At 45.1% G+C, this 17524-nt stretch overlaps 1 protein-coding gene across 1 annotated transcript in view; it reads right to left on the reverse strand.

Moving 5' to 3' along the window:
- Nucleotides 1-2195: 2195 nt before the first annotated feature.
- SLC44A5 (solute carrier family 44 member 5) overlaps nucleotides 2196-17524 on the reverse strand; it is a gene marked incomplete at its 5' end in the record, with an annotated part of 96262 nt that continues 80933 nt past the window's right edge. Inside the window, 11 exons of the mRNA XM_082483899.1 lie at nucleotides 2196-2611; nucleotides 4608-4692; nucleotides 5317-5405; nucleotides 6725-6795; nucleotides 8660-8733; nucleotides 9955-10058; nucleotides 10457-10551; nucleotides 11617-11879; nucleotides 13154-13241; nucleotides 14180-14272; nucleotides 16959-17058. Coding sequence (XP_082340025.1) covers nucleotides 2499-2611; nucleotides 4608-4692; nucleotides 5317-5405; nucleotides 6725-6795; nucleotides 8660-8733; nucleotides 9955-10058; nucleotides 10457-10551; nucleotides 11617-11879; nucleotides 13154-13241; nucleotides 14180-14272; nucleotides 16959-17058 — 1175 coding nt within the window. The 3' untranslated portion in view covers nucleotides 2196-2498. The remainder of the gene's footprint in view (nucleotides 2612-4607; nucleotides 4693-5316; nucleotides 5406-6724; nucleotides 6796-8659; nucleotides 8734-9954; nucleotides 10059-10456; nucleotides 10552-11616; nucleotides 11880-13153; nucleotides 13242-14179; nucleotides 14273-16958; nucleotides 17059-17524) is intronic.

Here is a 17524-nt window from a genome sequence, read left to right on the forward strand (position 1 = left end):
ATTTTTTTACTGTATATAAATAATAATACAATTTAAAACTTTCACTTTTAGAAATTCCTTTAGTAAATGCATAGGTTTGTTACAAAAGTCTTCTAATCAAATAACTGTATACTATTTCTATTATGCTTTATTCCTAGTAAACTATATGGTTACATTCATATGATAAAAAAAGCACGCTGTATTCAGAAATACGCTTTTTCAGTTGAGCTCCCCGTAAGACACTCAAGTCCGGCAGAAACACAGATTTCTTAATGCAGTTTCTTTAGCTGCAAACTAATCACACAGTAGTATTAAAAAAAAAAAAAATTAAAAAAAGCTTTAGCACATGGACTGTAACCAGACCAGCAGCTTTCTTCATCGCAGAATGGTGACACAAACCCCAAAATTTACTGACTTAATTCTCAGAAGAGATTAAAATAACGGGGGCTGTATATGCACCGCCGTGCCCAGCAGGAGAAAGGAACGGTGGCGACGACGGAAACCTTCACCAGCCAAGGGGCCGTGTTTTCGAAAGGCGGGTTTCTCAGCCCTTCCTGAAAGTCGGGTTTCCTCCAGGGGTTCTCAAGAGGGGTCACCAAACACGGGAGGTGCCCGCAATCCGCAGTTAGGTTTGAAGCCGCACACCGTTATTTCACATTATTCGAGTCTTAAACTGGACCCCTCCTTTCTGCTTCAGGGAAAAGGGCTGCCGTGCCGCTGGCATGAGTGGCATACGAGTGTCCTCCCACCTGGCCCCTCCGTTCCTGGGAATCCGAGATCCCACCATGCCCGTAACTGCAAGCCTGTGGGCGGTCACCCCTTGGGCACCACGCTGACCCCCGACCGGCCGCACGCAGGACCGGACTTCTGCCTTCATAGTACCATCATCACACACTGGAGCCAGACATTAGAATGCCAAATCACTTTGGGATGTGGATCGTCAGTAAATTTTCCCCAGAAACCTGCATTCAAATCATCTGGGAAAGAATTTGCCTTTCTCCTTGTGACACCAAGGGACTGCCGGGGCGAGAAAAGTCTTCGCAGCTGCCGAGCTGCTGCAGCAGACATGGCAGAGGTATGGCGCACGCCGCTCCTGGAACAGTAACGAATACCTGATTGACTGCGGTGGAACCCATGAAAACCAGGGGCAGGCTGCAGTATGGTTGGTCCTTGGGCATCCACGAGACTCATAAATTGAAACCTTTTTAGCTCAGCTGATGGCAGTAACAGACTTGAGAAGTACCCCAGTGTAAGAGTCTTCCCGTGAGCAGAGCTGTTACTGCCCTCGGTGACAGTTCTACTAACGGGAGCGTCACAAGACTGGACAGAATGTTCATGTGTTTTCTTACCAACAGACTTTGTACTAATGACTGGGCAAATTTAAGAATCAAAAAGTAAATAAACTCTGTTGGAGCATCTTTCAGTAGCTAAACAATTCATCGTGTATCACGAGAAGACTGGAGTTCCGCGTCTGAACGCCTTACTGTGCGTGCCACTGGAGCCCCGCAGCACCAGGGGTCATCACCACGGCTCGTCAAGGCGCCCTTCGGAGCAGAGGCAACAGAACTCCTTGTGCACATATACAGCCAAGACTTTCTTCCAAGGAAAAAAAGACTGCATTTGGTTTTCCTTTCAACGAAGCTCAACTTCCTCGTAACGCAGAACACAGCCAGAGACTCGTTAGAGACAGGGGGATATTAACACAAGTGCATCTCACTTAGACATCAGCTAAAAACGATACATTCACCATCTTGTACCAGATGAAACCTCATTTGTGTGAACCACAAATCACTTCAAGTGCAGTGGGACCTTCTCTCAGTCATATCATCTTTTAAGCACAACTCACAGAAAACGTCACTTTAAGCAGCATCGACTACCGTCTTCTCCGACCGCCGCCTTTGGCACCTGCAGGGTACCATCGCTCCTTAAAAGACGCAGTTGTGGGTGTGATTAAAATATCACTACATTTTTCAGTGTAGGGAATCATTAATGCATGTATAATCACAGTTTAAATAGCTGTGAACCAGCTTGTACAAAAAATACAATCATAGCACCATATTTACAAATTTAGTACCATCTCCGGGTTAACTAGAGAGTCTCAAACTATCTTTTTATGGCTAATTAGGTTATATGTTAGTGCTTTCAAAAAATCGCCTGAATTTCTTTTACAAATATACATTTATAAAAAGAAACATTATCAAAACTGCTGTCACCTAAGGCAGCAACTTGTGTTACAAAAGTTATTAAAACATCATTATAGACTTAAAAAAGCTTCAAATTTACATTTTCCTTTTCATAGGCACTCTATAAACTAAAACGTGGCCTTGTTTTCACAGCTCTTCGTTTAAGCATTTAAACTAGTTAAATGTTACCAATGTTGCTCATTTTTTTAGATATAAGCAAAAGGAAAAAAGAATCACCCATTAACCAGAAGCATCATTTACAGTTTTTACTTTTGCCTACTTTGTACACGTTTTGCTTAAAAGTGACACTGTTTCAACGTTGAGGTTTAGTGTATGTTATCCCAGTGCCTTCTTAGGGCTTAGCTCCTTCTTCCCCAGAATCCGGTGAAGGCTGGCTGACATGAAGTAGGGTTTTGCTGTAGATCCGTCGTTTCTTTCCAGGTCTTCACCTGAATTTACACAGCAAAAGCAGCCGAAAGAGCAAACAGCAGCACATACACACACGCACACAGCCAGAAATGAAGAAAGGAGAGCAAAAGACCCAACGTTAAAAAAAAAATCTCAATCAAGGCAATTTAGCTGTATTGTTAAGTTGATGAAGGACACAATAAAATTTCTGTTTTCTCAAACCAGGAGAGGTTTCACACGCAGCAGAGAGACAAACCTCCAGCCATTTTTAAATGACAGCAATAGAGCCCTTTTATTCTCCAGTTCTTTGGTTTGACAACATGGGTGGAGTTTTTCAGAAACACTCATGTCTCCACCAAAAGGCTGGCATTTTGGCTACTTCCTCTAGACAATTTGTGCCAGAGAGCTGTGGATTTAAGCACTTTTTAAGACTGGACCCTTCTTCACTGCCTAAGATACAGATCTTTTGAAAACCTGATGCCACAAGCGCACAATATTCTATATAATCCCCTCCTGTCCAGTACTGAATGGAAGCAGGGGAAGCAAAACAGAATGAACTCAAAATAACGAGGCAGAGGTATCGCTTTTCTCCCTACAGAAGGTCATGACTAAATGACCAGTCTGGGTCCAGCCCAGCGTTCACGCCGTGCGGGAGTCTCAGAGCCGTGACCAGTCTGACGCCGCAGGACGAGCTGGAGGGAGTGTGCAGCGACGCACCGTCACTGCCGCTGCCCCCCTGCCCGGGCAGACCGCCGTGTCTGCAGAGCCAACGCCTGAGTGCTCGTCGAGAGGAATGGCCAAAGGGGTCAGAGGAAGCGAACCTCCACGGCAGCGCTTGCCATGCGGTTTTGGAATAAATTAACGAGAAAATTCATTAATTTTTGAGTGCACCAACAAACTTTCTAAATTTTATTAGTTTGATCAATTTCCATTTCATTCTAAATAACAGTAGTCACCTATTTAGTTACGGTTTAGCTTATTTCTCGGAGTGTTTTCAGTGCTATGTCTGCCTGTGATCACGTCTGTCTAGAACCAAAGGCCGTAACTCGAGAGAAACAGCTCTCAACCAGACATCAATTTTCAGTTTTCTGACTGATTTTGTCCCTGCGATTCTTTGTCAACGCAGTGTTTCCAGAATCACTGCTAACCTCAGTTCCCCAGGAAGCAGGGATAAGAAGGCGAGTGTTTAAAGGAAAGAAAGAATTTATGCTATTGCAAGAGGCGAATCAGTATCACCGTGTTTGTTTTGCCTCAGTGATCCACTGCGCACGTGACGGATGAAGACTACGACTACTTCAGTACTCCCCTGAATTCCCAAGCTCAATCACTGCCGTGTAACTTCTACTCAAACCTGCCAGAATAACTTTCATTACAGAAAAAGTGTACCTTTATTTCTTTAATTCAGTAAATCTAGCAAATGGAATGTACTTTGTAATAAGTACATCGTCTTCTTATAATCTTGTCCTAATTTGAGACCATCAATTTTCTTTTGTGATTTCCGTATTCCCTGGCCAGACACACTGAGCAGCAGTCCCCTTGAGAGTGCCCGTGATGGCTTGCCGTCGGGGGCTCCAGGGGACAGATAGTTTTTTAGATGGTATTTTCCACAAATGTGAGGGTAATTCAGCATAGCACTTTGTTCAGGCCTGCTGAGTTGAAAACAAAGGACCAACTATATACCAAATAACAACTTCGCTACTAACAAGAGGTTTGAGTGAATCATTGCTGTACACAGCTCTTTACAAAGAACCCAGAAGAAAACAGTTAATGAAAATTAAGGAACATCTGAAAAACAGAAGCCAGGTACCCCCGTGAGCCATACAGCTACCTTCCACCACTGAAACTAACTAAATTGGAATACTAAAACGCTTCTGCACTGAAGAATGCACCAAGGAGCCGGTCTGAAAAGCAGCAGCAGTTTGTTTTTCACACGGTCTGCTAGCACATCACCAGAATTCCGTAAGGGATAGGTACGGTGGTTTTCCACTCCTCTTCCCGCGACTCATAGGTATTAGTGAAAGAAAACGCAGTACTTACAAAAGCAGAGGAAAAGCGTGTCGACACACATTGCATAGACGCTGAAGAACCCATGTGCAACCAGGTAGGAGCCAATAATGACCGTCTACAAAAAAAAAAAAACAACAAAATAAAACCCCAAATTTAGTTTGGCACCAATACGGCAGCGTTACCACCAGTCAGAAGCCTAGTCTGCGAAGCAAATTTGGAGGATTTAGTGGCAGCTCTGTAACTCTACCAAAGGTGACCACTGCTGTGGAAAGGCACCACAGGTTCACGACACTGTGTCCTCACATGCAGTAGCCGCTCGTTCTCCAGCTGCCAAACTGGAGCCACGTCAACTCCCAAAGAGAATACGTGCCAAGAATATTCTGAACTCCTTCAAGATTACTCTAAAGAACTACTCATCCTGCAGATGTTCCGGAGTGCAGGGGGGCCACACAAGGAGGCAGAGACACACCACAAGTCGCTTCCGTTAGAAGCCGCGCTGTCACCGGTGCCTCAGCACCAGCCTTCGCTGCCGGGGAACTCTGAGCAAAGCTAATTTTTCTGAAGGTGCGGAGTCACTGTAGTGCCGCTTCTGCCTGAAGGACCCAGAGGAGGAGAGTCCTCACCCCAGCGGACAGCACGGCACTGAGAGGGTGACAGGAGCCGTTACCAGACCGTGTCCCCAGTAGCCTGAGCACCTCAGACTGCCCCCAGTGTTCTGCGGACGAGATGGTTGCCTTACCAACAGCGGCACCCAGTAGTAATTTAACGTTGGGGCCTCCTGCGCAAAGACTGGTATCCTCTGCGTGAAGAAAAAGAACGCAAGAACACCTGCAAGAAGCACAGCAGATTAGCGACTCCTGTGCTGACTCCGGTTTCCTAACACCTGAAGAAGGGATGAGACAAAACAAACAGACAACAGATCCCAGGCTGGTTTAAATAAGAGTTTGCAAACAGTAAATCCCTCAATACTAATTATCTGCTGGATCTGTATTCTGACAGAAGAGATATGTAAATAAATCAGTTACCATAAAGATATTCATGGGCCCAAAAAGACTTTAATGAATTGTTTTGTTTCATCATTCTACTGGATTTAATAGCAAAATAAATAAATAATGACAAACAAGACAGTGGCGTGGGATAGGAAAGACCACTGGGGGGCTCTTTTCTAAAATAAAAAAAGAGAGAAAAATGCTGCTGCTTTAAATGTTACTGCCTGAAGAAATACTTAACTATTTCAGAATAAAAGGAGAAACGGCGGTGCTAGTGATAAGCACGACAATAAGTTTAGAACAGACCGATGCATCCACAACAGAAATTACCCAAAGAATTTATTCTCAAAGAGGAGGACCAAGACATTAATTTCAGTATTTCATGGCTTACATTTCAGGGAATGTCTCAGATCAAATTTGCTACCCCAGTTTGAGAGTCATTCTACAGTAAGGATAAAATATTTTAGATCTGTTCTTGGTACCAATTTTCAACTTTTGCTAGTAATATTTTAAAATATACAGAATACAAAATACAGTTATTTGTAAAATAATGTTTCAAACTGCTGTGACAATTTAGAAAACCATAAGGGAATACTGCAAACTTGAATTTATGAAACTTTCATAAATATCACTTTTCTGATAACTAAGAAAGCCCCACAATTATATTAGAAATATTCTATTTCTTTTACTATAGCTTATAGCCATAATGGGCTTGAAGAGAGCAGAGCTTCAGGCCCATGTCCCGCCGACCCGTGCCACCCCTCCGGCACGCCTGCTGCGCTACCGGGTGAATCTCACTGGCAATTCTGTTCAGTTCTTACGGACGGAGAACCGACTGCGGCTGCCTCATTGGGTGTGAATTCGGTTTGATACAGCTGTGATGCTTTGGCTGCACAAGTCCTTGCGCCAGCACCACACGCAAGAGCAGTAAACGCAATTATGGAGAAGATGCCGTCAACAACACACCGGGGGGGAAGGGGAAAAAATAATACATATTTTAGTTCAATCTTGCAAATCCTAGAAACCCAGCAACAGCTCCCCAAACAGCGAGACCAGTAAGAACGTCCAGCCACTAACTAAGCATACACGAATACGGCAGGCGTACGTGTAGGTACCAGAAAGCAGAACATACCATTTGGAAAAAATCGGTTGGCTTACCTACACCACCGGCAACGAGAATCTTCCCCAGGAATAAAAGAAAGTCTGTAACTTTGTCCAGAACGGCAACTCTGTTCAGCAAAGAACAAATCATACATAATCATCAAAAACCAGACATTTGTATTCTTTCTCCTTAAATCTATGGGTGGTTGACAAAACCTGAGCAAGAAGCTGTCCCCTGCTGGGTTCAGGGGCTGACGATAACAGCAGGAACGCGACACAGAGGGGCTTTGTCACAGCCTCATCCCAGGAGGCAAAAAGGCACTGAGCCTCTCCTTGGGTTAGACCTTACGCAGCAGTGCTGCCACAGCACTTGGAGACTGTTTGTTGCTCTTGCTGGTTAAACAAAAACAAAACAAAACCCCCCCAAACATCAAAATATTTTTATTTCAGCCTTTCTACCAGGGTCACGGGTAAGCCAGCCCAGGAGAGGCAAAGCACACACCAAACCAAAAAGCAATGCTTGTGTAGGTTGCTGGTAGGTCTCCTTCTCACTTGGACCTACCTGGCCACGTTTCATGACCCCAAAACATGCCAAATCTACTATTTTAAGATATGACGGTACAACGTGGAAGGCAGAAGGCCTCAAAGCAGGGCGATAATCACAGGTGAACAAATGAAGGCAGATAGAAAAATTGACAATAAATCTGCAGGCCTCGTTGAAAGCAAGAGCTGGGAGTTTCTGCTCAAAATCCTGCCAGCCTGTCTTATCAGAAAGGGCTGGGAGGAAGAAATAATGGGATGGAAAACGAGCTTTATATATCTTCAGCCTCTTGACAGTGCTGAAAGCTATGGATATGGTAACAGACAGCACTGACTACCACGGAAGATAAACGTTAAGAAATATTAAAGAGAACAAATAATTATTAACCTGTCAGAATTCAGAATTAGCAAAATACACAGGATAAAAAAATCTCCATTTGAAACAATAGAATTATATGCCTGGCTTTCAGCTATTGCTCTTACTGATGAAGAGCAAAAGCACAGAGGGCAGTGAGGCGATGTTCCGAAGGGACGCGGAGGCAGCTTCCCTTTCCCGCCGCACAGGCACTACGCGGTGTGGCCATCACTGCACCGATATTAACGCAGCGCAGCAGAGAGACCGCGCTCCATTCTCCCAGCTCTGACCCTTTCCTCCTCTTTAAGCATCGCTTCCATTTTCCTGTCTCTCAGCCTTCCCCTCCGTCCCTCTCCTCCTCCCAGTCCTTCACTTGATAATTTAAACCACCCAACCAGCTGTAGTGTGCCTCTTGCTTGGCAATGACTGTCTGCGGTTGCATCAACACGGGCTGCTCGGGGGTTATTCTCCCGTTATTGTCTGATCTCACAGTAGGACAGAAGAGCCAGGAGCCACGGAGGAAAGTGCTGATGCAAACGAGGAGCTTGGCAGCAGCCTTGGCAGTGGGGAAAAGGGCCAGGGGAGTTCCCAGCACCAGGGGAGATCTGGCTATGTTAGAGACACTGGTTTTGAAAGCGAAGTACTCTCTTCTTTACTGCCATTCTCTGACACCCCATAAGCTTTCTGGATGGACTTGAAGAATTGGGTCTTTGTGCTTTCCTGCCCACAGACAGTGGGTGGACCAAAGCTCAAGAAACACACATACGGCAGACGCCGAGCACCCCACTGCTGTACACCCGCAGAGCTCCTCTCAGGGAGCCCATGGGTTCCTCGGAGGCACTACTACAATCTGCCAGGTGTTTATGGATTTAAAAGAGCAACCACAACAAAACTGTTAGATGATTCCACCTTTGCGTAGGTTACTGCGCTGGACAGCCTGCTGTTACACACGAACTGTTACACCTGCGGCCACATCCGAGGACAGGAGCAGCTTACAGCAATATTTGGAGGAGACATGGGAGAGGACAGAACTGTGTCTTCAGAGTGCAATAGCAGGGAACCCGGACATTTCCAAGGGCTGGGAGATGGCCCCTTACCTCACCACATTCCGCATGAGCAAAAAGAATGCTTCCTTTGCCGAGGTGCAGAAGTTTTTACCATATATGGCAATCTGCAAAATAATAGTAGCTGTTAAGTATTTTAAATAATTAGGATACCTCCTTGTATGCCAGAATCTTACTGCGTGTAAGGCATAGTTCTCTCAGAGGCACAGAAAGCACTTCCCCCAGTCACCTGCTACCTCTCAACGCTTCCCACCAGGCAGGGACAGAGTATGACCCGTCCTGCCCCTTCAGCTCCCCTGGGGAAGAGCATGCCACCCCTGGTGATCCTGCAGGCAGGGGACTCAGTGCTCAGTTTGCCAAGTCGAGCAAAGAAGGTACTTGCTCAGGGGCCCTTCTTGCTGTGCTAACTGCCTACGCTAGATTTATCGTCAGTGGCAAGGAGCGGGCACTTGAAGAGCAGAAGTGAGGTGACCCCTGTAGGTATCTCCTTGGACCTGACGCTGCTCTCACTTAGGAATAAATCAACAACACCAGCATCAAAGTCATTGGATTTACACCAGCATAAAGTAAAGCAGCTAAAGTTATTCAGGAACAAAACCATTCCTTCTCCCTGGAATAGTGACCACGAGGGTAAGTTATACTAGAACAGCTCTTAGTGCCGTCAGTTCACCAGCTGTAAACAAGACAGTCAAACAGAACACTTCAAGATGGCATTGACTGGAAACATCAATTGCATGAACATGCGTTATAACAGACCCGTAACAGCCGCCTGTTGGTCCCTGACTGTACCATTCAATCACTGGAATTTCTTCAGGTCAGAACATCCTAGACTGAAATCCGTGTATTTCAGTGAAAATCTGGACTTTCTCTTCCAGAAGCTAAGAAGGGTTATTTTAAATAATACCACTGCTGCTGCTAGTAGAATTTGTGCTTTTAGCTTCCAGGAGGAAGCAGATACCATGTGCCTTCTGACCTCCAAACAGAAGTGTCACCAACATGCAATATGAACCAAGCTAACATTCCTGCTGAAATCAGGATTTCAATTGCTGAGTCAGAGGGGGAGTGAACCAGTTATGCCATCCCTTCCCACCTACTTTGGGCGGTGAGGGGGACGGACAAGGACAGGCATGAAAAGAGGTTGAGTTTAGAAGAAGAAAAAAAAAGATCTTACTTTTTAATGGTAGGACCACATGCATTTCCTGAAAACTCCCATAAATCCCACTATTTATTCAGCAGATTCTATCACTGCTGGCGGCTGACCCACTAGCAGTGGCTAGGGTATCTTAGCGTCCCAGATAGGGGAGACCACATGCAGAGGCAGCACATACCATGATGTAGGCATTTCTGTTTATAAATTTTAAGAATTTTTCCAAACACCAGAAACAGCATTTGAGGCAGCAGAGCAGAAATCTAGTGAAGGAGTTCTGTGTACCTGAAAAAAGGGAGAGAGGGCATCATACGTAGAAGTCATGAACAATCTTCAGAACAGAGAAAGCTATTCAAAACAAAATCTTAAACTGTGACAAAAGCAGAAACATTATTTTTTTTCTTCTAGGTATGGACTCTCTTTCTCAACCAAATTTAGCTAACGAGCTTTCAAGTAGATCAGATCCACATCCCGCATGAACTTTGCATTAAGTTCCCAAGGACACAGACTCAATTTGAGTAAATCAGCACAAATTCACCAGCTTCAAATGGGACTATGATTGCTAAAAGTAATGCAGAATTAAGCTCTCCTCATTGCCAAAAAAACATCTTGGGAAAGCAAGGAATTAGCTTACCAGTAAGTAAGGAGGTCTCAATAACCTAGAGCGGATTCATAAATCTCACCTTTCAGTTTGTGATCCAAGTACTCCAGTATTACTCTAATAAGCTGGACAATGGCAAGAATTAAGGCTCCAAATGCCAGCGAACCTGTATGGTAGCTGAAACAAAACACGTGACTGTTAAGCTGATCATATGTGTGTATGTACAACTATATATGTATGCGCACGTGTGTGTATATATACAAATAAAATTGTAACTGGAGGAAGGTCCATTCGTGGGAATTACCCATCCTAATGGATCTTCATCCTGATCTGCCAGAGAGAGGAATGGGATGAAGCCATTGGTGCCATTGGTGTTGGTGTGAGCGCTGTGTCTGTCTGCCTGTCGATGTCTGACCAGCTGTGTACGTACGTGTTGTATACGCGTATTTGGGTACGTGCACCTGCTGGGAATACCTGCTCAGCTTTGGCTGGACCTGGGGGCACGGGGCTGCAGCAGCCTTGCCGCTCCTGGGCTGCAGGATTCAGCCTCCCCCTACCAACCACATTTCCCTGATTGTACTGGTTTTTGATGGAATAGAGTTAATTTTCCTCACAGTAGCTTGTAGGGTGCCATGTTTTGGATTGTGATGAAAACAGCGTTGGTAACAGGCGGATGTTGTAGCTATTGCTGAGCAGTGCCGAGGCCTTCTCTGCTGCTCACCCCACCCCACCAGCGATGGGCTGCGGGGCACAAGGAGCTGGGAGGGACACGGCTGACCCCAACTGACCAAAGCGATGTCCCACACCACGTGACGCAGCAATAAAAGTGGGGAGAAAAAGGAGCACGGAGGGACGCTCGGAGTGACGGTGTTTGTCTGCCCAAGTCACCGTCAGGCATGGGAGCCCGGCGGTCCTGGGGATGGCTGAACACCCGCCTGCCGTGGGCCGCAGGGGAGGAATTCCTTGTTCGGCTTTGCTCATGCACACAGCTGTGCTTTACCCTTCATCTCAGTGGTCTTCCTCTCAGCCCACGCGTTTCCGCAGTGTCACCCTCCTGGTTCTCTCCCAACCCCACGGCTGGGGAGCGAGCGAGCGGCGGGAGGGGTCTTGGCTGACGGCCGGGGTTAAACCACAGCGCTGACTAATCACTCTCATTTGACACTCAAGGTCTGGCGTCCCTGGATGTACAAAGAGCCTTTGTTGGGTACACGACAAGGCTCTCATCCAGCGCCCCAGGCTTACCGTATTGCTCGTCCAAAGGAAGAGAAGAGCGGCCACAGTGGAATATCCGCCGGTTTTCGAGAGGCCCAGTAGTAAGAGGCAAAGGCACCAGCGAGGGTACACTGACCCAGAGCGATCGCAAAGTTCACCAGCCACAGAAAGACAAAGGCGTTGGCTAACTGGAAGATGAAGATGTATTTGTGGTACAGGCTTTCTCCTCCATAAAAAGCAAAAGTACACTGAGCACCTGGGCACAGTTTGGTCACGTTGGTTGTGTTAAAAGTCTGTATACAAAGAAAAACAAACACAATGATAAGCAATGAATTCTGCATACACAGCCTCTGAAGTTTCACAGCTTAATACAAATAACATAATTCTGCTTGATGCTTCGTGACCTCATTCAACACTGCACTCCAATGCTATGTAACCTGCTTACATATTTGAGGATTCATATTAATGTCTTATGACGGTGCCTAAATTTAAGCTATTCAGTTAGCAAACAGGGCTCTTCACCACACGCCGGAAACCTACATAAATGGAATTTGAATTTCATAAGTCTACTTTTAACGTACATGAACACTTCAGTTTCATTAAAGAAAACCTGCTTACATAATAAATAAATAAATAAATAAATAAATATTTACTTGAAAACCAGAGGCCAAATCTGCAATTTGGGTAAACCACCACCACTGAACTGAAATCAGCTGAGCTATGCCATTTTATACAAGCTGTGGACGTGGTCACAATTCCCCTTACCTATCTCAGAGTATTAAAACGGGAGTAGTCTTTACATTGAATTACTCTTCCCTATTTCAATTGTTCATTTTATGTATTTGCTCAGTTTAGGCATGCAATAAAACCAGTCAATTTCTAATCCCTTTCTTTCTTAGCGTTCAGTCATCAGCGGGGGGGGGGGGGGGGGGGAATTGTTTGGGATATACACAACCACAGCAGTACATTGAAATTTAAACACCTGAAAATAACCCTGATATAACATTTGATAAATATTTCTAGTTTTAAAAAAATACTTAAATTTAACCCCACAGTCAAGTCAAAACATTTGACTGATTTGACTGAAGAGAAAACAAACAAAAAAAAGACAAATATTTTTGGATCTTCATAAAGGTCATTGCTGTGCCAAAAGAACCCAAATATTTAGGTAAACCTCTGCTTCAAAACACGACTGGTCCTAGGGCAAGTTTGAGGCACAGCTTTCAAAGTCTTCCATTGCTTTTTGAGGACCACAAAACAGAATCCTCGTGAATTAAAGAACACCTTTCCAAATAAACCTGTATTCCTGTCTCTTCCCTTCTCACCCTGTAAATTAAAATGGTTAATATTTACCCACCTCACAGGACAGTTGAGCAGAAAAATTTGTTTATGTCTGTAAACTGCTTTGAACAAAGCAGTGTCATCTGAACACTATGTACTATTTTCAGATTTAACATAGGGAATCATTACGTAAAAGACGCCCATTTTCTACTAGCATTTCATTCAATGGTGATCAAGAAATGCAATTAGACTAGCTCTCACTACAGGTAACCATGGTCATACTTACCTCTGGGTCACAAGTCAGGTTTGCGTACTTGCACAGTGTTTGATTCGCCATTACTTTATACACAGGTTCTCCTGATGTAGCCAGAAAACTGAATGAAATATTTTAAGGAGGAATCACAGAACTGTAGGCTTTGAGCAACTTAGGATTCTGCAGCGGGTAACCACCAGCTCTAGAGAACTTGTGCAGACAACAGAAAACCTGTTCTGGCTATGCAGTGATGTCCATGAAGGGTTGACAGACAAGGCTGAATACTCTCGTTACTCAAAGAATGGAGGTAAACTCCACCCCGGAGCTGCAACAACCCCTGATCAGAACGGGCAAGGGGAATAACCTTGGAAGTTGGCTCAGTCTCTCCTGCACATCTACCCGTGACACAGCAGATTACCCCGTTCTCTGACAGTTCACATTTTGGTGGAAGTAGACACAGAGCATAAAGGTGAACTAACATTGTCCTAAACAGCAATAACTGACCCTCTTTGCATGTGAGAGCACAATTTGTTTTCAAAAACCAATTTTCCCCTTGTTGATACCTTGCCAAACCGTCGCTGTGCCAGGAACAGACAGTGTCGGTGTTACGCCATTTGGAGAGGACTCAGTGCACTGTATGTTCTCCCACTCCTTCCCTACACTTTTCTGAACCAAACACACCTGGAGCCCACCCCCAGCTAAGAGACCATTGCCACCAGCCCTGTAGTGCACATGGGACATTAAAGGCCATATTCACTGTTTGCCAAGGGCCCTTTTTCACCCCTTCAAGCCAACCTTATGTAGTACACAAGGCTTCGCATGATCCCCCTGCCTTGGCATGAATTTCAGTCCATTTTTTTTTAAAGAAATAAAATTCACTGTCCGATTTGTACATCACATGCAAATGTGCAGCAACAAAGAGTGCATCAGTGCAGTGAGTGCTGAGTGACCGAAGAGCCCTCTTAACGCTGGTTTGGCTGAGGTGAAACAGCAGAGAATTATCTGGTCTCGCAAACCAGAAGACTGTTCCTCCCGAGAGGCGCACAGGCAGGAGGATACACAGCTGTCACAGCCCAGTAGGAAATGCAAATTGCGATGAGTATGAAGGTGACGATTGGGTAGAACAATGTAGACATGATATAGCCAATAGCCCTGTGGAAGAAACAAAACGTATCAGTAAGCTACAACAATTTAAGAAACAAGCCTTTTATCATTCCTCTTCTAGCACCATCCTCTTTACTTTGAGGTACCTGTTGACAGTGGTGGCATAACCTAGTGCTGGGATCTCAGAACACTGCAAGTTCTTTCTTCAAATGTCTTCACATCTTCACTTTGTCACTTTTCTACCACTCCACTTTCATTGGCAGCACTACGGTCAACTTTATCAATTTGCCACGTTCAAGCCTGTCTTCTTCTTTCTCCTCCTCCATTACTGCTCCACAGATGCGGCTCTTTCTGTGTCACAAACCCGTTTCAATCCCATCTCCTCGCTGACTGCTGCAGACATTGCCCTTCCTTTCCCTGTCCCACTGCCCCACTCCTGCGCTCTTCCTTCAGCTCCTGCACGCCTGAAATCCCCTCGAGCTAATTTGTATCTGGGGACTCTGTTCCCAGCCCCTTTCCTGCTTTAAGTTATAACTGTTCTGGGGCAGGGACGTTCACTTGTCTCTGTAACGCCAAGACGTGCTAACACCCCCTGTGTCTATGTGACTTTCCTTGCAGGTGCCATAAATGCGTGGCGCTGGCCCTCGGCTGCCGGCCGGCGGGGGGAATAATGGCCTGTCAAGCTGACAGCTTAGAGAGCTCCTTTTAACATCACGGCTGATGTTTTAGGGGCTGACGTTCTACTAATACTTCTTGTGTCTAGAATGCGACTAGTGAGCCGGGGCTCAAGCATGCCGGTCCCCCTCTGCCGGGACGCCACTGGGTAGGGCGGGGAGCAGACACAGCCCCTCGGGGCAACTGGCCGCGGCTCTCGCAGAGGCGACCACCGCCAGCTGGGAATCCCACTGGGCGCGATTTGAGAGAGCGTGTGTTCCGTTCACTGAGGATCACAGGTTGGTTCTCGTTACTCTAAATTGTCTTTCCAGTGACCACGTAAGCTTATCACAAACCTCTATTTCTTATAGTATTTCTCCTATGACTCGTGGCGCTTCTGATACTATTTTTTTCATAGGAGGCAGTTTCCAGAATGTAAAAGGAGAAATGTACTCGGTTCCTGCTGCTAAACTAGTGAATGCTGGGGGGAATGCAAGGGAACCGTCCTGCGCAGCCAAGAGGACAAGAGCAACCCGCCAGTTTCTGCCCGAGTCCAAAGACGTGAAAGTCCTGCGAGAGCCTCACAAGAGGACACCGCCATTCGCTGCCTGAGAAATGGTCACACAGGTGAGCAGTGTGCAGCAGTCAATGGAGGCCTTTGTCACCACAAAGGACACGGACGTTACTCCAACAAACTGAGTAACAACTGTTAATTGTTTCTAACTATGGATTGCAAGGCAATTATTAGCATTATAACTGTAGTATTTTTGAAAGAGCAGTTAAAAGGTATTGAAAAAGGTAATTTGATTTCCAGTGATTAGCAGCTTAGTTTCATCTTCCTGAATACAGGGCACGGTCTGTCAGGTTTACAGTAATTACATAGTGCTTCACCCTGTGCATTACGCCCGAGAGTGAAAACATCACCCTCAAGTGACCTTTCCACGCTGCTGAAAAACTACAGAATGGTATTACTTCTCAGCAGGAAGTTTATGAACTTTCTGAAATCCTCCTACCTGTCAAGGTGGTGAGCAGAAGTGTTGCAGAGTGTTTAAAGTGCTCCTGGACTTTAATGAACAGGAATTAGAGTATAATTCAGTGCTGCCAAAATTAATTGCTATGCTTTAATTGCACAGTAGCATAGGACAGGAAACAGGTACCTGGCTGAAGGCAGAACTTCAATATTTCTTAATCCCATTACAAAAATCCCAAATCCTGATTCCTGAGAACCCAACCTCAACGGAGAGGGCAGCAAACTACAAGCAAGTGCACACAGATGAACTCCAAGCTAACCCTCCGTGCTCCAACCACAGAGCTCGACTTCCAAAGCCTGTAAGATCTTCACCTATTTGCAATGAAATCAAAGGAATGGTGTTCTCCTTTGTCATATTCCCATTTTTTAAAACAAGAACTAAGTGTTAGCATTGTGTAAAACAGGAGCGGCTGTGAAAAAGTCTATGCAGATTTCAGGGAACACAAAACGAAGGGGTGTCCGATGCCTTCAACCCTCATAACCTGCTCTGCCTTCTTCGTTACTCAGGGCTGAAAAGAAGTCTCTTGGACAGCCCCTGGTTACAATGTCTGGTCACAGAAGTCTCCTTTTCTCTCTGTCTGTCCACACAAAAGTTGGATTGGAGACAGAAGAATCTAGTCTCTCCTAAATAAAAGCCACAGCCAAGACACCACCAGTCCTCTCCCACTCGTACATCGCTCTGGAGACAACGCAGTGACAGAGCAAAGCTGGCAGCTATTGCCCCAGGCTCCTGCTAACAGCGTACCACACCTCACGTCTGCTGATACATCTCCTCGTGCTGAGGATACGCGGTACCACTGACAGTGTATGTGCTCTTAAGGCAGGGGGACAAGAGACAAGAAAAGTCTTACTGCTATAAAGCTCTTATAAGCACAACCTCATTAGGAGAGAACTGCCATTCCTTACACTACCCGTCTGGCTCAGCAAAACCAGAGCTGTACTTTAACCCCCAACTTTCTGCCCTTGGTAGTGCAAGATGAAGCTCAAGAAGAGTGTACCCTAGAGATCACTTAATAAAATTCAAAATATATTGAAATCAAACAAGCATACCTACTACCTTCCTTCAACAGTGCAATAGCAATCCGGATCCGATTCCTTAGGAAGATCAGCATGAGTATGATTATGACCTCAACAACACAAAGCATTATCACTGAAAACAAACAAACAAACAAACCCAGTTAGATTTATCAAGAAACAAACCAATCTGCTGCCTCTGTAAATTGGGGTTTTTTCCTTCTATTTTACATTATTGTTCATGAACTCCATAAAATTCCCTGCTAGAGCAGTTCTCTCTCTCACAGCACCTGCAAATCCTCAATCCCATTTCATAGTTTTCTAAGTTCCAGTGTAGAGAAGTTCTACATGCAGAGAGTTAGTCTGAATGTGTAGGACCCTGACATTAGCATTTATAATTTTAGAAGAAAAATGGAACATACCATTCTCGGACAAAGATAATAATTTATTTAAATGTGACTGTAATATTTGGCCTTTGACACAGTTCACCCGTAACAAATTCTACTTTCCATAAATAAGCATTTTGCATGTTTATACTCTAATGCTGCTAATTTGTAGTAGTTAGAGACAATAAAATAATTAAAAAGGAGGTGAAGAGTCAA

This window comes from Vanellus vanellus (genome assembly GCF_965231255.1).
Source record: "Vanellus vanellus genome assembly, chromosome: 5".
Lineage (NCBI taxonomy): Eukaryota > Metazoa > Chordata > Aves > Charadriiformes > Charadriidae > Vanellus > Vanellus vanellus.